The 22,875-nt window shown below is 43.8% G+C and overlaps 1 protein-coding gene across 4 annotated transcripts in view; it reads left to right on the top strand.

Moving 5' to 3' along the window:
- Positions 1–22,875, top strand: part of FRMD3 (FERM domain containing 3) — a 296,450-nt gene that overhangs the window by 227,225 nt on the left and 46,350 nt on the right. For all 4 annotated transcript variants that reach the window (XR_004249840.2, XM_032164377.2, XM_058445800.1 and 1 more), the window contains exons 7-12: positions 138–225; positions 1,867–1,955; positions 3,293–3,356; positions 4,218–4,306; positions 14,628–14,702; positions 14,998–15,066. Coding sequence is in view for 3 of the 4 variants with exons in the window: in XM_032164377.2 (XP_032020268.1) it covers positions 138–225; positions 1,867–1,955; positions 3,293–3,356; positions 4,218–4,306; positions 14,628–14,702; positions 14,998–15,066 (474 nt within the window). In the remaining variant the exon portion in view is untranslated. The remainder of the gene's footprint in view (positions 1–137; positions 226–1,866; positions 1,956–3,292; positions 3,357–4,217; positions 4,307–14,627; positions 14,703–14,997; positions 15,067–22,875) is intronic.

Genomic DNA, 22,875 nt, shown 5'->3' with positions numbered 1-22,875 from the left:
CAGTCTTACTGATTACTATTTATGTCAGGGTTTTTCTCTTTATTTAGCTTAGAACACCATACTTTATTGAATGAAGGGATTCCGAGTTTCTGTTCTTTTCCATTTTAACTTCCTCAACTTTTCTTGTGTGATTTTAGGGGGCAGAGCCCACCAGTTGCTGAATTTAACTTGCTCCTGAAAGCTCACACTTTGGAAACCTACGGGGTGGATCCTCACCCATGCAAGGTAACTGCCCCTCACAGCAGGTCACCATATAATGGTTGTTTTGCCCAAAACAGAGTTTACCTGTGCTCAGGCCTGGCAGAGCCTTGTTAAATCTTTCCCACAGCCTGGCCCATGGTCCCTCATTGGAAGGGACAACAGTGGGCTGCTGTTACATATTTTGGCAACTGATTTCCTCCATTGGAGTCTTCCAGTTGTTCATTGATTGCCATGTAGTAGCCACATTTTCCTAAATTAACATCCATGGATTCACTCATCAAATGGATGGTTTGGCCCCTGAGGAGTTACAGGCTCCTGACACATTTACTTTCAAGGCCTTTGCCAGCAAGAATGGTCTTTAAAAAATGGGAAAGTGGAAGGAAAAAAAAGAAAGATTTCAAGTTGCATTTTGGCATTAGGAACACTTGTTTTTATTTTTTCCTTTACTCATATTTGACAGTGTTTCTCTCAAGGATGAAACACAGACTACTTATATCAGAATCTCCTGGACCTCACCCCAGAGCTACTAAATCAGAATTCTGGGGGTACAACTGGGGAATCTGCCTTTTTAATCAAGCTCCCAAGGTGTGATACTTATAGATACATTTTCCAGAAATGTTTCACTGAAGCAATGTTCTTTTTTCCATATATTAGACTATGCATCAGCCAGACACTAGTCCTAATCCTAAACTAAGCATTTTATCAGTTAGGCTCTTAAATAGAAGTTTTGGAGTTTTAGTGGCACATTTCTTTACCCAGATTGGACTGCCTGATATTATTTGGTAAAGCATTAGTCCTATAGTTCTCAGCTTGGGCTGCTCATTAGAAACACCTGGAGCGCTTCATGAGCACCTGCTGACCAGAACACATCCCACACCAATTACGTCAGGATCTGCTGGGGAGGGGGGCGGGGGCGGTGCGACCAGGCTACCCAGGTGTTTCCAATGTGCAGCCAAGGCGGAGAGCCAGGGGTACGTGTCCACACTAGCATTTACATCCTCTTGTTCTGCCTACACAAATGTTGGAATACTTACCAGCGGCTCTTTCCTAGAATGGTATTAGTTTATTCATTTTAGTGAATTAACTTTTATGCAGAAATTTGAACTCTATTTTATCTAGTTCTTGGAGACTGACTTGATCTTTGTGTTGTTATTCCTTTGCCTTCACTTATCTACAAGATGCTTAGTTTTCCTGGTCTAGGCTGGAAGCACAGTAAGCTTTTCTGGAGATATTTTTATGCTGAAATTTCCAGAAATCCTGTGAGAGATTGAATCAAAATTTAGATGCTCAGGGCTTTGGTTTCATCACGTTAGAGTGCTAATGGCAAGCAAGAACAGTTTGCTCACATTACAGAGCAGACCTAGAACACAGGCAGCCCCAGAAGACACTGGGAAGTAGACATAGTGATTTGGGACTAATTCATATTTTTCCAGGAGGTTCCTAGAGGGCAGAAGGTCCACTCCTCAAAGGGAAAAGCTACATATTCCTGAACTTCACCCAGACTTCGAGAGGCCTGCTCTTAGAAGTTCCATCTCAGAAACTTAGTTTATTGCTACAGTCGTTGGAATTAGTCTAAAATTAACCTAGGGTGAGGATGAATAAGTATATTGGTTATCATTTATTTTATTTTCCTCAATCTAAACAGATTTTTCTTTTTTTTTTCAGGATTCAACGGGCACAACAACATTTTTAGGATTCACAGCTGCAGGCTTTGTGGTGTTTCAGGGAAATAAGAGAATCCATTTGATAAAATGGTAAGTGCCTCTTTGGAAAACTGGCTTTCCATTTTTCTTGATCTTGATTCCTCTGTCCCCTCCTTGGCTTCTTGGGCAAGTGTCAGGTAGAATGCCTGGTATCCGTTTCCTTGCCTTGGAGCTTCATCATAAAGGGATGTAACATCTAGGTTGCCTTTGGTGGGGACTTGGATTTGCCAAGCTGAGGAGTCAACTTAGGAGGCGTGGGCTCAGGGGCTCTGCCTTCAAAGAGAAGGTATCCAGTGTTTCCTCACCAGTAGCTTCTACTGCTGTGGCCAAGGGGGGCACACGGATGGGTCAGGGCAGGGTAAAGGTGTGAATTCCCATGAACAACTCAGGATCCACTCTCCCCAACTCACTTCTTTCCACTCTCCTCCTCTGTTGAATCCTGGGTGCAAACTCACCCTTTGTTATCCAGTGTATCCATGAAGATGCTTTTGACAAAAGGTAGCAGGAATGTCTACTCATGATGGCTTACAAATAAGAGGACTAATCAGCTCACAGAGCCAACGTGGAGCAGTTCCATGGTCTGTTAACTTAACTGCCTATTAACTTAAATGCCGGGAAGGATTTAGGTCTCTGGTTTTTTTTTTCTCTGCCATTCTCAGGCAGGTGCATTGGTCCTGAGGCTCCTGCTCCTGAGATGGGCATGTGTGGGACTGGCCTGCACATCTCCCCATGGCAACGCCCGGAGCCTGGAGGAGAGCAGCCCCTTCCATGTGTCTCCTTTTCAAACAAGGATAATTTTTTAGAAGCCCTGTAGGAGACTTCCCGTGTATCTAATTGGACAGAATTGGGTCACATGTTTCTATTTAAACCAGTCCTTGCTGAGAAGAATGGGAACTCCAATATATAAGAACACAATTCTTTTGTAAACAGGGAAAACAGGAGTGAACATTTTGCAGTGCGGTGGATTTGCTTCTTGGAAGTAGATGCAGAAGGAGGAGAAAGTCAGATACTGTGAATCCGCGTCATTTCATTAACTGAATCTGAAATCACCACATTCTTCCCACCTTGCTAAGTGGGCTGGGCAATTGATGTTGTTCTGATCATTAATGTTCACAAACATTAGAGCTTCTTGGAAGAATGATGCAGCCTGACTGTAAATAATAGAATAAATAATTCTGAGCTGTGTGCGGATCCTCTCTTGGGAAGAGAATTGCTGTATAATTCACTCGAGGCTTTTCACTGCCCATTAGACCGTCACCAATGATAAGATAATACCTTGTTTCAGTGCTGTCTGCCTGGCATTTTTGAGTCAGATTCCTATGGGAAACCCAGGTACCTTGGTTAGCCGCCACTTTTTTTCTTCTTACCCAGAGATTTTCTTTTCTTAGGCCAGATGTCTGCAAGTTGAAGTTTGAAGGGAAGACATTTTACGTGATTGGCACCCAGAAGGAGGTCAGATACTGCTTTTCTTTAACTGCCTGTTATTGTGTGTGCATGAGAGAGATTCAGGAATAAAACATGCCTTTAGTATTGTAGTCGCCAAAGACCATGACTTTGAAGTGTATGATGATAATGAAAGCTATATGCTAAAAATATTTTAGAGGCAAATAAATGAGTACTGGGTTTGTACATTGAACAATAAAGTCAGTGAGCAATGCTGATTGTACACCCCCATGTACAAAACAGACTGGGATAGACTTTGGAAATAAAAGATGGAACCTCTCCCTACCTCTTTTTGCCGAGATACAGACATGTGAAACAAATAAAGAATACTTACAAAGCTAAATATTCAACAACCAGTGCTCATTAGAGTGTTATAAACAGAGCCTATTAGTCCAGAGAGTCTTAAAACAAGGGAGTTACTAGATATAGATTGTGGATTCACCAGGGAATGCATTTGTGCGGAGACCATTAACAAAATATTAAGCCTCAGAGGTAGCTCTAGAAATTTGTGGGTTCTCTTGTCATGAGTTTTCAGCCCAAGCACTAGTTCCTCAAGGATGGCAAATATGTTTTTAGGCTAATTCCAGTGTGACAGAGAGGCAGATGATGCCTGGAGTGTTGAGAAGCATTGTGAGGCTGATTTTTATCAGAAACAGGTCCTAGATACATTAGTGATGTCTGCAAAGGGTGAGGGAGGGGTGAATACCATGTTAATAACACTGTAAATAACATAGCAATATGTTAAGTTACTTCAAGTCTGTGTGATAGGAGACAGGATACAAAGAGGTAAACACCTGAAAAAAAAAAAACCCACGGAAAATGTAAATGGTATTTTACATGCCTTTTCTTGTTTTGTTATTTTTTAATTAGAAAAAAGCCATGTTGGCATTCCATACTTCAACACCAGCTGCCTGCAAACATCTTTGGAAGTGTGGAGTGGAAAACCAGGCCTTTTATAAGTAAGTGGCTTTTATTCATTTAATTGTAGCTTTTAAAAGCACCCATGGAATTCTTTATGTTTTGCAAATGGCTGCATATTTGTTTCTTTTAATACAGTTTTAAAAGTTATATTTAAGTAAATTAAAATTTTGTGCATTGTTCAGGGTGACTCCCGGTGATTGTTGGCTTGTTGGCCTGACCAAGTCCTGAGCTCTATGTTGGATGTTTCCTGTGGAATGGCTGTGGGCCACTGTGTGTGTGTGTGTGTGTGTGTGTGTATTTCAAATAGCTATTTCCACAAAATATGTCACAGGATCAATTTTTGGTTGCCCTCCTCCCCCCACCCCCACAAAGCAGGCCTTGAAATAGAGTTTGGTACAAGTATCTTATTTGGGATGTAATCAATGGACATACCAGTAGGGGAGTGGCGGGGGGTGGTGAGATGGGGAAGCAATATAAGATGCATTATTGAGCAGGTCACTACTGTGGACAACTGGGCTCTGGGACATGGTATAATATGCCTCACAGTTCTCCTGCTAATGGGCAAAGAGGTGGGGCTGTTTATCTACCAATTCGCCATTTATTTTGGTTGAAGCCTGCTTTGGGGGCCAGAATTAATACTCTCTGATATTTCTGGCTTACTCTGAGTATGGGTTGGATGTGCTTTCACAACCAGAAAAAGAGACCTCTGGCAGACAGTCACCTGTGTTCATAGTAAGAAGGCTTCAGTGTATTGAAAATAGACCCAAAGGTTTATGGGTGGAATGCTGTCAGAGCCTAGGATCATAGAAAGTAGATGCTGGACAAGACTTCAGAAACCATCTGTAAAGCTCTTAGGTTTCAAAAGAAGTTCAAACTGAGATCTGTGCATGGAGTTACACCTCCTCTGAGAGACGCTTGCTGACTGGAAAGGCAGTGGTAGTGGATGCAACTAAGAGCCTAGTCCAGCCCTGCTCAGGCCATCAGCACTGTACACCCCTGGACCTCATCCAGGTGGCTTTTGATCAGTCCCACTGCCCCTTACAGTGAGATTCTGTCTTACTGATTAGACTCATCTCCCTGAAAATGCTGTCTCTGAACCTCCTGGGCTTTGGCTGATAAGAACCATCAGGAGAATGATGGCTTGGATAATGATTTTGAAACCAGTTTCGGCCACAGAATACTTTTCCTTAATCTGAAGTATAGGCAAAGTCCAGCATGTAAAGGAGATAAAAAGAGAAGTTGTGGTGGTAGATGGGGTCTTGGTTGGGATTGGAGATTGAAGACTCTTTGCCCATTGTTCATTGCTCTTCAGGAGCTTGGGTGACCAGTTGTCCAGGTTGCCTATGCCTTTCCTAGGTTTAGCACTGACATCCCCATGTCCCAGGAAACCCATCAGCCCTGGGAAAACCCAGGAGCATAATTTGAACACCACTGGGTGAGATGATGCACAAAATGCTGTACTAGGAATGATTGGAGGAGGTGATGTATACCAGTAGACCTTCCCGTGACCACCACCACTTCAAGGTCTTTGTGTGCCTCCTGCATGTTTGGGGACTGATAAAGAAGGAGACCAGTTGGCCTTTGGAAAATCTACATGTCTAGAAGCCTTCACCCATATGAGAGTTCAGAGATGGAAACACAGAGGGTCTGACGCTCTCAGTCTTTAGTTGGAGCCTCAGTGATTTTTTATTTTGTTTTTTTGAAAAAATTTTAAAATGGAAATCTAATTTACAAGCCATAAAATTTACCCTTTTGAAGTATACAGTTTTGTGGTTTTTAGTGTAATTCACAAAGTGATATAGCCATTATCACTATCTAGTTCCAGAATATTTTTATCCTTCCCAAAATAAACCTTATGCCAGTTACCAGTCATTTCCCATTTCCTCCTCCCCCCAACCTCTGGCAACCACTAATCTACTTTCTGTTTTTATGGATTTACCTATTATAAACATTGTGTATAAGTGGAATCATAAACGATGTGGCCTTTTGTGCCTGTTGTCACAAAATATCTCCAAAGTTCACCCATATTATAACATGTCTCAGTACTTTATTCCTTTTTATGATTGAATGATACTGCATTGTTTCAATAGACCACATTTGGTTTATCCATTCCTCACTTGATGCTCACTTGGGTTGTTACCACTTTTTAGCTACTATGAGTAATGCTGCTATGAGCATTAAATACAAGTTTTTGTGTGGACAGTTCTCTTGGGCATATACCTAGGATGGAACTGCTGGGTCATAGGGTAACTCTATATTTAGCTTTTTGAGGACCTGACACATTGTTTTCAGTGCCTAAGCTTTTGGAACTCTTCTGTTCTTTCTTGAATGAAACCATCTGTTTCCTGTCAAAGGATAACTTGGAGATGTTCAGTTAGTTATTTTCAGTGAATATTTTCTTGCATATGAGGGAATTAATAAATGGAGTGAAGAAACAAGGCAAAAACAAGATCCACCATAACATGATTTTATTACAGAATTTTATATATCTGTATTATGTATCTGTACTAGATCCGATTTCTATTTTTTTTAACCTGTATTTATGATTTGTATTTAGGTTAAAGTCATGTGACAGAAAATTAATTATTTTAAAGTGTACAATTCAGTGGCAGAGTATGTTTAAAATGTTGTCCAACCATCATTTCTATTTCCAAACATTTTCATCAATCCCAGAAGGAAACTATATACTCACTGAGGAGTTACTCTCCCTTGTTCCTTTCTCCAAGACTTCTATTGGATTGTAGATTTTTCCATACCAACATGTCAGATCTTTAATCAGTTTGAACTCTCTGAGGGCAGGAACTAGGTTCTGCTTTTCTTTTTGTTTCCTGAAGATCTCAGGCATTGAAAACATGTTTACTAGCTCAGATTGATAAGGCATGGTTCCTGTCCTCAGAAGATTGTTATTTCATGTAAGAGACCAAGGGGGAAATGAAAAAAAAGGAAAAAGCTGGACAGGAATCCAGAGGAGAGGGTGAGTCTTGCTGCCAGGGGAGCTAGGAGGTAGAAGACCCTTTTAGGTGGAGGAAGGACATCCAAGCTCCCGTAGGGTACCACGGCAGGAATGTGGAGGATGCATTTTGTGGGACGTGAGTGGCTACAAGGTTGGAGCAGAGGGTAGATGAGGTAGAAATAGAGGTGATAAGGGACCAGGAGGTCTTGAGGCCAGACACAGATGGCTTGACCAGTGCAAAAGAGGCAACAGAGGTGCAGTAGGTGTGGTTGATCATTCTTTACGTGCAGACAGACCTATGGGAGGGAGTGATACAGGAGAACACCTAGCAGACAGGCCTCCCTTTAGAGCCACACAGCAAATTTTGCTTGGAAGGACTTTGGCACAGCCTTGAAGATACTTTAGTGAAATCACTGGGTCCGTATCAAAGAATAACTTGGAGACATTCATTTGCTATTTCACGCACGTTATTTTATCATATATGAGGAAGTCAGCTGAGAGACAGAGTTAAATAAAGGCAAAAACAAAATTGAGAGGAGAAAGGGAGAGAAAAAACCTGCAATCTGGAGAATGTGTTTTACACATTTTGGGTAAGCAGATTAGCTGGCAGCTAGTAAGGAAGGTATTCTGATAGTTTTATCATGAACTAGGTAGGTCAACTTGGCATGTCAGAGAAGTCCCTTCCAGTCACTTGTGGATGCTTCAGAAGACTTGGAGGGTTTAGCTGTGAGCACAAGTGACAAACTGTATACGGTTGACCAGTCTTTGCATTGGCACTTTGGCTATAGTTAACCAAGCTACCCTCATCTTATTCGACTTCTAAACCTGAATATTTATAGCGATCTGAGATTTGCCTGAACATGTTGTTCCTCCGTTATCCCATAACCATCCTTGTTCCTGAGGAAGGAGGGGAAGTATCACTTGTTCTGGCCCAGCTGTGGGACCTTGGCCAGGTCACGTTAGTGCTGTCTGGCCTTAGACTCCTCACCTGTAGAATGAATGGGCCTGGGACTGACCTGGGTGCATTTGCTTGTACCACTGGGGCATAGTGTAATGAGTGTGAGCTTTGGAAGTCAATGGGCTTGGTTCTAAATCTTGACTCTGTCATTTATAGCAGTGTGGCCTGGAACAAAGCTCTTAATCTCTTGGAGCCTCATCTTTATTTTTCATCTGCGAAATGAGATTGAATTACCTGCCTTGCTGTGTTCAGTTCTGCCAGGCATATGAACCATTGATAAGCAGAAGCTGCTGCTCTATTACTGCCCCCTCTGCTAATGATGAGAATATTCTGAGCAGCAGTTGGATGAAGAGCCCACTCCTTTTCATTTGGAAGACTGATTCTGGTAACCTCAGGGGTGTGCCTGCTTCCTTCACTGTGCCCACCCTTCCCTGGGCAGAGGTCCTGGCCCTGCTTCTAGCTCTGTCCTGCTGGCCCTGCATTTTAATGGTTTCAGCTGGCAGAGCAAGGCCCTGATCTTGTTTCCCAGATGGTTTGTTCCTTCCATTTTTACTTCACCTGCATGGGAGCGGGGAGGCCCCGGGGCCTCTGCTTGCGAATTCCCCAGTGTGCTTTTAGGACGCAAATGCGCTGCTGGTTGTCAGCTGGCTCAGGGCCACAGATCTGTTTTGAAAGCCCTGGCTCTGAGATCTGCCTGGGAATGGAGCCCAGACGCAGAAACTCTGATTTTTCCCGCCTACTCCAGACCCCAGGGGATCTCCAACACAAACGTATTCACCATTTAAGAGCTTCCTTTATACCATGTGTGGTCTGTCATGGTGCTGCCAGCCCTAGAGCTCACTGTTTCTGGGTGCTGGTTCACTGAAAGCACACTGGACGCATTGAGGGATTCAGGGGCTCACTGATGTTTTCATTCACAGCATCTTTATCTCACACTTTTTGCTGTGTACTGGATACATGGTTGAGGCTGTATGACACTCTGTTCCCAATTTGTTTTGGAATTGTGTGCAAGGGATAAAAGCAGTTCCTAATACAGTTCTTATTCAGAGTTTGGTGTACGTTTTGTCAAAGGAACAGTGTTATGCCTGGTAGGTAAGAACCCAGACTAGCTCCCTAAACAAGTGCCTCTCACACTTGAATGCATATATGAATGAGCTGGGGAGCTGGTTAAAATGTGCATTCTAATTCTAAAGGTCTGGGGTGGGCATGAGGGTCCATATTTTTAATAAATTCCAGGGGATACTGTGCTGTGGGTCCATAGACCACACTCCAAGTAATAAGGTTCTAAACCAGCAGTTCTCAATCCTGACTACATTAACATCACCTGGAGGAGATTTTAAAAACTATTAATACCAGTGCTATGGGTCCCTGCATCCTACCCCAGACCCAATTAAAGCAGAATCTGGGTCTTCATTAAAACTGTGCACAAGCGTTCATAGCAGCATTAGTTGTAATAGCCAAAAAGTGGAAACAATCCAATGTCCATCAAATGATGAATGGATAAACAAAACGCAGTATATCCATACAATGGTACATCATTCAGCCATAAAAAGGAATGCAGAACTGATACTACAACTTGGATGAGCCTTGGAAACTGTATGCTAAGTGAAAGAAACCATTTACAAAGCACCACATATTGCATGAGTCCATTGAAATGAAATATCTAAAATGGCAAATATATAAAGTAGATGAGTGGTTGCTTAGGGCTGGGAGTAGGTGAGATGAGGAGGGGAATCAGGGAGTGACTGCCAATACCCACTGCAGTGACAGGTTTCTTTGGGAGGTGATGAAAATGTTTTCATATTAGATAGTGGTGATTGATTTTCGTAATTTCTTTTTTTATCTTCATGAATTATACTAAAACCCACCAAAGTGTACATTCTAAAAGGGTGAAATTTAAGGTATGTAAATTATATCTCGACAAAGCTGTTATTTTGAGAAATCTGAATCTGGGATGAGGAACCTAGGTGTTGGCAATGCTAAAAGTTTCCCAGTTGTTGCTAACTTGCTGTCGAGGGGTTAAGACTTGCTTTAGTTCAGTGATTCTCCCATCAGGTCCCTGGACCAGAATCATCACTCCCGGGATTTTTTGGAAATGCAGATTCTTGGGCTCTTCCTCAGATCTACTGAATCAGAGACATGTGTTTTAAAAAGCCTTCCAGGTGATTTGTTGCTCACTAAAATTTGAGAGCTAGTACGACTAGAGCATGATTTTTTAAATACTGAAATCAGACAGACTTAGATTTATAGCCTGGTTCCTGCAGCTTCTATCGTGGAACCATGGTAAAGTGATTAAACCTCTCTGTGCTTATTTTCCTTATGTGAAAATGTGGATCCCTTCCTCCTAGCAGAGAGCTGTGATTATAAAAGGAATTGTATATTAAAGGTGCTTTGGATGGGGCATTGCCCATATTAAAGGCTCAGTAAATGCTGTTATTGTTATGGTTACTGCAGGAGCTCTAAATTATGACTTCAATAGGAAATTGTGTTGTTAATTCTAGAGGTGGCCTCTTGGAGCACCACCCAATGTCCCCCAGTACCTATCCTGACCTTCATCCAAGCCCCTGGAATAGCAGGTTTCAGAGGAGAAATTGCAGGTTGGGGAGAGGGGAGGTGTGCTCCTGCAGAGACGATCTGGATTTCTTCGTGAGGTCAGATGTTTGAGCATAGTCATACTTCTTGTGTTGGGACTTTGATGGGGAGTTGGAAGTTGAAGTGGGAGACGGCAGGTGGAAAGGAAGGCAGAAGGCTGTAGGAGAGCGAATTGCTGTTCCAATGAGGCTGTGAATTCATTGCTTTCTGTGGGAAGAATACTCTTCCCTGGGCTTGCCGTTGATGGGAGAGTCTGGTAAACAGAGTACTCAGAACATTTTGGCTAGAGTTAGAGCTCTTTTATTTGCTTCCAGAGTGTTTAACATGGTTTTCTGGAACCTCCATGATTTAGAGGATTGGCTTTGGTAGCTTCATAGTGAGAAGGCGATGAAGAGGTTTGAGACTAATATTAGGGAGGGAGGAAGGTGGGAAGGAAGGGAGGAAGGGAAACTATTATATAATGAGCAGGTATGATGCTAGGTGCTTTCAAATCATTTACTCTTGTGTAACCCTCCCGAGAGTACTATGAAATATTATGACACCCTCCCCCTTTAATAATATGTAGAGAAACTGAGGCTCAGCAAAGCCACACGGCATGACGAAGGTCACAGAACCAGACATGAATAGGAATCTGGACCACTGTTCTTTCAGGTGAAATGTCACCTCTTGGGTCATCCTAGGAGAATTTGGGGGCACAGAGTTTCTCAAATGTAAGTGGACTTCTTGGAATCCCCTAAGGGTGCTTGATTAAAGTCAAGCCCCTCTTCAGACCCACCGAATCAGAATCTCTCATGATCAAGCCTGAGAACCTGTGTTTTTTATACCTACTCCAGGAGTCTGATGCCTCGCCAGGTTTGGGAACTGGTACTCCGGATTCATGTACTTTAACCTGGCCACATTCTCTCTCCTTTGTCCATTCCCCTCCCCTCTACAGCCTTGTTTCCCAATTCCCAGTGCATGGGTGTCATTTGAGCTCTCAGAATAAACTCCCTGTTAACGTTCCATTAAAAATCTCAGCTGAAACATTCTGGGAGTTCACCTGGACATTTGGGAGGGCAGGGGATTCGTGGGAATGCTCTCAGGCAACTGTCTCTGAGCAAATCAGATCACCTGCAGATACTCCTCCAGGGGAACCCGCTGCCAGAAAGAAGCACAGTCTTGTCTCTCTGCTCATCCTGAGCAGACAGCTACTGGCCATCTTTGTGAAATGTATCTTTTGACCTGCTTCTTTTGAGTCACTTTGAGGGTTTTTGGGAAGCAGTACTGAGACTGAGACTTCCCTCTAAGAGGCCAGTCTGGGTTCAAGCCGATGATAGTGGCTTCCTCCTGGGGCCTGGAAGGGCCAGAGCTAAGGCCAAACTAGTGAGAAAAGAGCCACCTGAGTGGCCAGGAGGTTGACTCACGCCTGCGCTAGCTTCACCAGCTTCACATGTCACTTCTGTAGAATGGGCGAAGTGTTGAATTTGAATTTTAAAAACCCAATTAAGAAACTCAATCTTTTTTTTTTTTTTTTTTTTTTTAAGCCAACCACTTTGTCCCAAGGATCTTTAGGAACCTGGAATTAAAAAAAAAAACAACCACAGACAATAAAAAATAGAAGCTTCTTTAAAGCTTTCTCTTCTCCCAATCCCTGAGGACTTGGGAGCAACCCTGCCAAGAAGATGAGGAGAGGGCAGAGGTGATCGTCCTTTTCTCAGGCTTCAGTAGATAAAGTGTCAGGCCACAGCTCTGTAGGGCTAGTGGGGAGTTTTAGGGGGTGCAGATGGGCCCAGAGCAGGCGTGTCCTCATAGGAGTTGGGGGGCACAGCTGGGACCATCTCAATGCAGCTTGCTGGGGGTTTCTAGCCTTGTGAGTGGGTGTGGTCTGGAAGGAAGCTCCAGCCAGCACACTGCAGGGCCCCCCCAAGGCCATGGCTGTCATGTGCCTCTGTGTGTCCTCAGGGGTCCTGTACCGTTTTCTCTGGGCCCTGCCCTGACAGGGTCCCCCTGCCAAGGCCTGTGCCCTCCCTTGCCCATCTTACTCTCCCTGCTTAATGTTTGTGGCCAGTGCCCTTCTGTGTCATCTTGGGCTGTTTACACAGGTGGTAGGAAGGGGCTTCTTTGCAAAAGATTGTTCCTATGGCTTTCCATTGTTCTCTCGATAAAGACCAAGATCCTTAACAAGGACCACTTAAGGTCTAATCCTGGGAAATTGGATTCTGGCTCTCTGTCCAAGTTTGCCTTATTCTCCTTCGTACATCTGTACATTCACTTATCTTTATTAGGAAAAGAAAAAAATATGTGTGTGTGTAGTAATAATAACATGGGAAAATGCACATTGAGTCTTTTAAAAATGTATTTTATTTATTGTTTAAAAATTTCAATACCTTTTGGGGTACAAATGGTTTTCAGTTACATGGATGAATTATATTGTGGTGAATTTTGAGATTTTGGAGCACCTGTCAATTAGTGTATATTGCAACTAATGTGTAGTTTTTATCCCTGACCCCTACTACCCTCCCCTTCTGAGTCTATAAAGTCCATTATATCACTCTGTATGCCTTTGCATATGCATAGCTTAGCTCCCACTTAGAAGTGAGAACATAGAATTTTTGGTTTTCCATTCCTGAGTTGCTTAACTTAGAATAATTGAGTCTTTTTAGTTCTCTAGATGTTTAGGCTGATGGCTTTGTGCCTGCTGGCCCTCTGCTGGGTATATCCACCACCACTTCCACCATGCCCTGGTTAACAGCTTCCAGCCCCTTGATCTCAGCTCAGATGTCCCTTCCTCAGGGCATCTTCTCTGGCCCCCAGGCTAGATCAGCCATGTGTCTTTCTTGTACTTACCTTGGTGTGCAGAGCAGGGTTGGCACTCAGTTAATAATTGCTGAGTGAATAAAGGAAGCTTCAAGAGGCTCAAGGGTGGGGATCACTGTGCTGAAACTTCCCTGGCTCCGTGCATGTCTTTGCTCAGGGTGCTACAGATCATACTGATTTTGTCTGTGTGTGTTTAAGATTTTGTGACTATCAGTATTTTGAATGATGCTGAACTCTCTGAGACCTGTTCTTTCTAACTTGTTGGATTTAATTGTACAAGGCTTAACATGACTGCTGTAGAGCCATCCTCAGCTGTCACAGTAATTTAGTGCCCTGTGTGCAGCCTCCCGGCAGCCCAGGCTCTAGGCTGCTTTTCAGAGTGTTGTTGTTTTGTTCTTATTTACGAGTAGGGCTCAGAGGTGCTGAATCAGTTCTTGGCTGGACAGCTTCTGCCTCGTGTATCTTAGTCATCTACCACTGTGGGTTCTTTTAAAGGGCACTGGGTCATGGTGACACAGAAGCCAGTGACCATTCCTGTGGTGATGCGGGACCCTTGTTCCCTCACTTGGGCAATGCACAGTGAGTTCTTCGTGGCATAGTCAGTGACCTCTGTTGCCAGGAAGCTGTTTTCTGCCTCACTATGGATACAGGAATAGGCAGCAAAGTGCCCTAACAACCACGAACTTCCTGATGCCATGTCACAAAATTCCCTCTTCTCCATATCTTCAGATAGAAATTAGGGGAGAATTCCTTCTGATCATCATTGCCCAGTCCTTTTTACAGGTTGTGACCCACTAATGAATTATGAAACCCAGTATGTGGGTCATGAATTTAAAAAGAATGAAAGGAAATAGCATAGAAAATATTAGAATGCAATACACATAGTGAAAGTAACTATTCTTTTGTGAAGCTTTTCTTATAGTTTGTGTGCACAATGCAGGCTGAGTCACAAGGTACATTTCTTTCTTGCAGTAAAAATATCCCATCACCACACCTCTATAGCATGTTGTAAGTGGACTTTCCAATGTCCTAACCACCTGTGCTTTGCTTTTTCTTAAAGGTATGCAAAATCCAGTCAGATCAAGACTGTATCAAGCAGCAAGATATTTTTTAAAGGAAGTAGATTTCGATATAGGTGGGTACCAATGGTTCCATTTCAGTGAGGGAGTGGGGATGGGCAGCCACTTAAATTTCAAAATTCTGCTTGCAAATAAGTGGCCTTTGGCTTCTGCCTCTGTTTGAGTCTTCCATTTCTACTCCATTGCTCTCTTATGCTCACAGGGCACCCTCAAACTCTACCGTAATTTTCCCCCTCATGATTTCTATAGCTGGGTCAGACACCTGCGAAGTTAACAAAAGGACACTTGTGCATATCCCTCCCATTCTTCTCTGAGTATGTGTGCACACACATGTGTTTCTGTCTTTCGCAGTGGGAAAGTTGCCAAAGAGGTGGTGGAGGCCAGTTCCAAGATCCAGAGGGAGCCTCCTGAGGTGCACAGGTGAGTGGATGATCACTGCGGGTTCAGGTGGCTTTAAAAGCTGGCTTTTCCAAATCCCCTATAACATCCCTTTGTGTAGTGACATACAGCATTAAAGAAGGACATGCTCACTTCCTTAGACATCTCACTCAGACAGATTTGGCTGGGCCATGGCATGAGCATGGCTGGGCTCCACTTTGAGTTATGTGCTCTCAGGAGAGTCATTCATTAGGTCTGGAGCATCACCTTAACAAGCAGGATGCTGTGCCATCGCCTGGCCAAACTCTGTCTTCTCATCCTCTTACAAGTTCTCTGTTCCCGCCTGTATTCATCATATTTGGCCATTCCCGTTGGCCTGACTCCAGGCTGACCTTTCATGGGGCCGTTACTCTCCAGGGCCATGCAGAGGAATGAAGGACTTAGTCATTGTTGGCTCAAGAGTACACACCTCCATTAAGGTGACCATATGCAGTCATTCTTAGAAATTAAATATTCTCTTAACATGTTGGACTTCACACTACCACAATTTACACAAATCATTGCCCATCCCAAACCTCAAATATGCTGCGTATCTAAAGCTCAACATTCTCAATGTGTTTGCCTCCCACTTTTTAAGGAAAGATCACCATGAGGTAAATTATTTAGGAAGTCCCCCATACACTGGTTTGCACCTGCCCTTTCTTCCCCATCTTTGAAACCCAGAGGTATTTCCTTTATGCTTGGATTTTCCAGTTTCCTGCATTTCCAGGGTGACTAAATGAGCTGGGTGCCTCTCTACCCTGTCCCTTGGGGTTGTTGGGCAGGAGGAGGCTGTGGTCCCACAGAAGTGTGGCTAAGCCAGCCTGGAGAAGCATCCAGATGGCACTTCTCTCCCACACTGGGGAGCAGAAGTGCAGTTGGCACGATATCCCATGTAGATGTGTACAGAAGAAAATTTGTTCCTGCTTTGGGGTGACTTGGTGAGGAGATGTAATGTGAAAGTCTGCAAAACCAGGCTATCACACTGTAAGAAGCAGAAGACTACAGGATGAGAGAAGCTGGAGAACCTTGGCTCCAGGCATGTCGGTGCAGATCCTGAAAGTACAGCCTGCCCACCAATGAGAAAAGTCCTTATGGTTCCCTCCTCTTCCCCAAATTGTACTTATTCAATGCAGCAGAAATGAAGAGGAAATGATAAAACATATCATTCATCCCTTTCAGAATCTTTGAACTGGAAATGACCTCAGGGATTGCCTAGTTTGATGCTTCTGTTTTGTAGACAAAGAAACTTGAGTCTCAGACAAGTTAAGTCATTTATCCAAGGTCCTGACTTTTTTTGATGGCAGACCTAAGCCTCGAACTCCAGTGTCCTGCTTCTGTGTTCTCAGCTCTTTTCTCTGTAGCACCCTGAGAGCACCTGGCATTTTCTTAGAAGCTGGTAGTGGAGGTGGAACTACCCCAAGTGGCTCAGCATGCATTTTATTCTTCCAGGTTGAAGCTCAAATATTTGATCTTAAATACTTGATGCTGAGGGAGTTCTCCTGGTAGCACAAACACAAAGCAGGACACTTTTTTTACAATATACTTTCAGAGATACATATTCCAAAAAATAAGGCTTTTTGAGTCTCAAAGTTACCATCTTTGGATGGTTAATGAGGTCAATAAAGAATTTTTTAAAATGCTTCTCTTGTAAATTTTGGTTTGAATAATTTGTGGAAACCAAGGCTTTCTAGCTCAGGGTTTATCAAATTGTAACTTGCACAGGGATCACCTCGGGATTCTGTTAAAATCAGATTCTGATTCAAGAAGCCTGGAGTGATGCTTGAGAGTCTGTGTTTCTAACATTTTCTCAGATGATGGCCACGCGGCTGGTCCATGGGCCACACTTTGAGTAGCCAGACTCTTGGTAACAGGTGGTGGAAGGGTGAAGGGAGCAGGCTTGCTGAAGTGAAGCACTTTTCTTGGAGTAGACTGAACCCCAGAGTGCGAGGAAAGTGGATACATGCTGAGGCATCCACCAAATCATAGTTTCCCTTTTCTGGAATCTTCTAAAATCTCCCAAGATATTACTGCAAACAAGGACCTAGGGGCCCTTGAGACCTGCTTTGAATGCTCTTTCTCTTCCACCTCCCCCCGGGTATATGAAAGACTGTTGAGTTCACATCCTTAGGATACCTCCATGGTTCTTTGCAGCATCTCTCAAATCTCTGACAACACCAGAAAGAATTTGATTAATGTAATGCTACAAAGCAACCTCCTGGAGGAAAGGACCGTGTCTATCTTGTTCATCTCCATGTCCCCAAGCACCTAACACAGTGCTTGGCACATAGTAGAGGTCAATATATAGCTGTTGAATGAATGCATGAGTTAGGAGTATGGGATGACAGCAGCACCTGTCATTTTCTTTGATTTGAGATCTGTCCAAGGTGCTGCCCCGGGGACCTCAATCTCACCAGAGACAGCATTGTGGTCAGAGCCATAGTGATGTGTGAAACCTTCATTCAGGCAACTCCTCCTTCCATCCCAGTAGCTGGTTGTGTGGTAGGAAATTGTTCCTCTTGGACAATTGTTTGGTTTTCAAAGTATTTCAGCTTCTTTGAAGCTGCTATCAAAAGTGAGAATGTAGTAATAAGCTCTCCTCTTGTGGTGGGCGTTCAGAGGTGATAGTCTACAATGGTGGTGATAAGGCTTTAATTAGTGAATTTTCTTCACATTCTGAGATTCTACTCTTCAAATAATGCCAAGTTCACAGACTCCTACATCTGCTGAGGTGTGTGTGTTTATATGGAGAAACAGAAGCAGACTGAGAACACTTTCTTGGAATTTTTCTTCTTCTTCAAAAAGAGGAGCAGAAGCTAACTCTGATGTTTTCTTGCTGATCATCACTGATGACAAGATACCCAAGCCAAACCCTCCTGAACTGGCCACTGGGTGACAATCTTCTGCCTGTTCCAGAGGCCCAGTGAGGCAGAGGGCTGTAGCTTGGTGAGCGAGGGCTGGTTGTGTGAGCCACCTGGGCATAGCAGCCACCACTGCAGACACTCTTGAGGCAGCATTTGTACCTAACACAGCACTTGTGTAGGGGTCACGAGTGGGTTCTAATCTTAGCTGTGTTGTTTGCCAGCTGTATGGCCTTGGGTAAATCACTTCTCAGATCATCAGCTTACTCATGTATAAAGTGAGATTTACAACATCACTTTGCCCGACTTCTAGGCTTTGTTATGAGTATTAAAATAAAGTGCTTAAAAATTCTAAAGTGCCATACAAATATGAGGTGTTGATAATATTACTGCCATCTCTCATCCAAAAATGAAAAACTGGAATATGACAGATACATTCACATTAAAATCCCTCCAGGTGGAGTTTTTAGAGGCTGGCACTACTTCTTTTAATTTCAAGGAGGGATATAGGAACTCCAGGAGTCACTATTTTATGCTACCATTTTTGAGTCCTGAGTCTGCCTATATAAGCATCTTTTAGTTGAGCTACATAATGTCAATTTCCTCACCTGTAAATATGGTATTTTTCTTGCCCATCTTACATACACAATGAGAAAAACAAATGGGATAAATATATTCAAACCACATTTGCCCCAGTATTAGAATATAATTGTAGTTCCCAAAGGAAACCTTTCTATTTCAATAGAGTTCTTAATGACAACCTCATTTGGAGATCATTCTATGCTGGGAGTACATGCATGAGTAGGCTGCAAAGTGGACCACATATTTTTGCAGAGTCGTCTGATAGATGGATTCTGAGACTGGAGAAACATGGCACGTATCCTAGCCTGGCCTGGGGGGACCTCAGGCATAAACACAGTTACCTCAGGAGTTCAGGTGGAAAGGCAGAGTGGAAGCCGACTGGGACATCTGCACATACTTAAGAAAGTGCCTGACACAGTGGGACCTCATGTAGCCAGAAACAGGAGGACAGTAGGGGTAGCAAGCAGAGTCTCCTTTGGGACATTGCAGGCCAAATCACGCAGAAAGGCAGTGTGCAGCACAGCAAAAGCCTTGGACCAGGAATCAGATTATCTGGCTTTGAGCTTTGAGTCCTAAGTTTGCCCATATAAGCATCTTTAGTCACATTACATAAGCTCCCTGAGTCTCAGTTTTCTCATCTGCAAATATGATATTTACCTTGCCTGTCTTACAGGCAAGACACACTAAGAGAAAAAGATGAGGTAAAGTTTATACAAACAACTTTGCAAATGAAAAGAAGATGGCCATTCAAATTTGGATATTATATTTGTCATTAGTTCAATTGGGCTGGCAGTCTCTTGCTTTGAATGAAGCCAGGATCAGTTGGCACCTTTAAAAAGTTTAAAGAGAGAATTAGGTAAGAAGGTGTAATCTTTAGTTTAAAGGAGTTGGTAGATTTATTAGTCCAGTTGGGTTGCTATAACAAAATACCATAGGCCGGGTGGCTTATAGACAACAGAAATTTATTTCTCACAGTTTTAGAAGCTGGGAAGTCCAAGATCAAGACACCAGCAGATTCAGCATCTGGCAAATGCCTGCTTCCTCATAGATAGTGCCTTCTTGCTGTGTCCTCACATGGCAGAAGGGAGAAGCAAGCTCTCTCAGACCTCTTTTATAAGGATACTAATTCTATTCATGTGATCATGACCTAATCACCTCCTGAAGGCCCCTCCTCTTAATACCATTACATTGGAGATTAGGTTTCAACAAATGAATTTTAAGGGAACACAGACATTCAGGCCATCACAATAGTGAAAGGTGGGAGACTTGGCCTGTTGTTTTTTAATGTTGCTGACTTTTTCCCCCAGGCTGTCAAAGTGCCTCACATTGGGCTGGGAGCCCTGGATTCTTTGTGCTCCAGGGAAATCCCTAGTTGTATCCACCTTTGAGTTTATCTGAGTCTTATACTTATCAGGGAAGAAATGTTCTTCTCTGAGTCATTTTATTGGAGAGTCTCGGGGTTGTAATCCACTGCAGGAGTCACCTGGTCTAATACAAGGCACATCCTATATGCACCTGTCCCTGGCCATGGGCCTCTGCTACAACAGAGCAACAGGAGCCTGTGAATGTTGGGGCCGAGCTTGCATCCTTATGGCCATCTAATGCCAAGGCAGGCTTATACCTGGGATATCAGCCTGGTGAACCCAGCCTGTCTTAGAGCTATGCAATTGTCTGGACATTGCAATGTTGTGGGTTGGGGGCAGCAGGATGCTTCGTATCTCCAGCTGAAGAATGTTGGAAGGAGGTCTGATGGGGAGCAAAATAAGCTCATAAAGTCTCACCGAGGGCCCATCGTTGTAGCATAAGCAGTGATTCCTGGGGATAGGAACAGCAGCCAGTCCAGCTGGCATGGACGGTCAGAGGTGGAATAGAGCAATTCAGAATTGCACGCGCAAGAATGGATGGATGGGCTTTTCAGAGGTCAGAAAGCTACACAGTCCACACAGGAATGACAGAATGTTATACTTTGCAGAGCTAGAATCATAGTCATGAGTGGCCATGGCCAGAAGAAATCCCAGGAGAGCTCAAAAACTGAGAACCCTTCACAATAAAAGAAGAGACTGCTCATGGCGAATTTTTATCCCTCCCTTCCTCCCTCCCTCCCATCCTTCCTTTTGTAAAGATTTCTCTATCTAGGGTTCTTTCCCTGTAGGAAGCACTGTGCTCACCAGAACAGCTGCAGGCGTCACCTCTCTTGGGAGGTCACTCCTGGCTCTCTCCTCACTCACACAGGATTAGGTGCCCCTCCTTGGTGCTCCCATGGGACCCTGGCCATCAGTCACCTTCATGAGAGGCATGGTGTTTCAGCTGTGGCTACAGCACATAAAGGAGTCATGTGGCTGGGTGTGGTGGCTCACGCCTGTAATCCCAGCATTTTGGGAGGCTAAGATGGGTGATCACCTTAGGTCAGGAGTGTGAGGCCAGCCTGGCCAACATGGTGAAACACTATCTCTACTAAAAATACAAAAACTAGCTGGGCATGGTGGTAGATGCCTGTAATCCCAGCTACTTGGGAGGCTGAGGCAGGAGAATCGCTTGAACCCAGGAGGCAGAGGTTGTAGTGAGCCAAGATCGCGCCATTGCACTCCAGCCTAGGCGACAGAGTGAGACTCTGTCTCAAAAATAAAAAAAATGAAAATAAAAAGTCGAGGGTAGTTATGAAATAAAGTAGTGATCAAGACCAGGACTTAAAATGAAGTAGAATTTTAAAATAGTGGATTATACACAGATATGTAACTATTGTTCCATAAGACATTAATTTCAGTTGTGCTTCTTCCTGTGTGTGTTTGGGTACAGGGAGATTATATGAAATGTGTTTCTTGGGGCTGGGCGTAGTGGCTCAAGCCTGTAATCCAAGCATTTTGGGAGGCCGAGATGGGTGGATCACGAGGTCAGAAGATGAAGACCATCCTGGTTAACACAGTGAACCCTGTCTCTACTAAAAATACAAAAATTTAGCTGGGTGTGGTGGCACACACCTGTAGTCCCAGCTACTCAGGAGGCTGAGGCAGGAGAATCGCTTGAACCCAGGAGGCAGAGGTTGCAGTGAGCCAAGATTGCACCACTGCACTCCAGCCTAGGTGACAGAGCGAGACTCTGTCTCAAAAAAAAAAAAAAGAGAAAAGTATTTATTAATGTAGGTCTCAGACCAGAAAGCTTAAAAATTATGGTTCTAGACAGTGAGTTACTTAAGGTGGGGACTACGGTTCTCTGGAACAAAGCAGAATGTCCAATTCGTATATATCAGCTGCAGAGTAAATGGCTATAAAATGAAATAATGAAGAAAAGGACTCCATGGCTAAGCAAGTCCTCATAAATTTCCTTTCTAGCCCATGCCAGCCATGGGAGCTTTTAATTCAAGATGGTAGCAGGCATCTTGCTGTTCCCCACTCCTGTTGCCCAACAGAAACACTCAGGCTAGAAGGTAGTCCTGTCAGCCGGTCTAGGGAACATTCTGACCAGGCTGAAATGGCAACATATGTCAAGCCAGGATTGCATTCGGTGCACTTCAGTTTCAAACCCGAGCACATTTTCACAAGATGCCAAGTGAGATGCACGAGTATGGCTGGCTCAGTCTCTGCCCTTAAGGTGCTTATCGAGGTGGGGATGATCAGTACCCCAATAACTAGACAGAGACAGAGGTGAAAATGCAGTGAGTTATGAAAGAAGAGAAAGTAGTCAAAGACAGGGAGAGGAAGGGAGAGAGAGAGACTGTGTGCACTGGGAGGAGCAATCTGGGAAGGCTTCCAGGGGAAGGCAACATTTGACTCCTTTTTAAAGTATGCACTGGTTTTGGTTTTGACAGGAAGCATGGGGAGTGGGGAAGGGTGCGCAAACATCCACCTGCAGGCAGACTAGGGCAAGCAGCTAGTATCTCTGCAGCAGGTAGGGCAAGCGGGCTCCCCAGCTGCCAACCAATAGGCTTAACGAGATACCTGCACAGTTTCCTTGCCATCTGTTGCTGGTCTCAGCCAGACACACCTGCATGCTCCTTTCCAGAGGAGGAAACAGAGCCATGGCCAGTTAGTGAGTAGGGTATAACTTTGAGAATATTAAACACTGTTATTAAACATTGGACATCCAGCAACACAAAGATAGCTTATAGCTGTAGAACATCTGCACCATCTGTCTGGCAGGGGTTTTTGTTTTTGTTTGTTTGTGGTTGTTAAATTTCTCTGAGCCATGCCCTTCATTCACCTTTCTGCATATCTAGTTCAGTGCTAGCTACCTCCCATGTCTTTTTGTTTCTTCTTTCTTTTTTTAAGAAACACCCAGGCTGTCACCTAGCATGCTCAGGGCTAGTGATGTATTGGGAAATGTATTTTCTTTCGTTGGGTTGCAGTAGAACATAGGGACATTTGGTCAGGAC

The sequence above is a fragment of the Hylobates moloch genome, unplaced genomic scaffold, assembly GCF_009828535.3.
Source record: "Hylobates moloch isolate HMO894 unplaced genomic scaffold, HMol_V3 SCAFFOLD_10, whole genome shotgun sequence".
In the NCBI taxonomy this organism is placed as follows: Eukaryota; Metazoa; Chordata; class Mammalia; order Primates; family Hylobatidae; genus Hylobates; species Hylobates moloch.
Note: the sequence above shows the minus strand (reverse complement) of the source record. Positions and strands in the feature narration are given on the sequence as shown.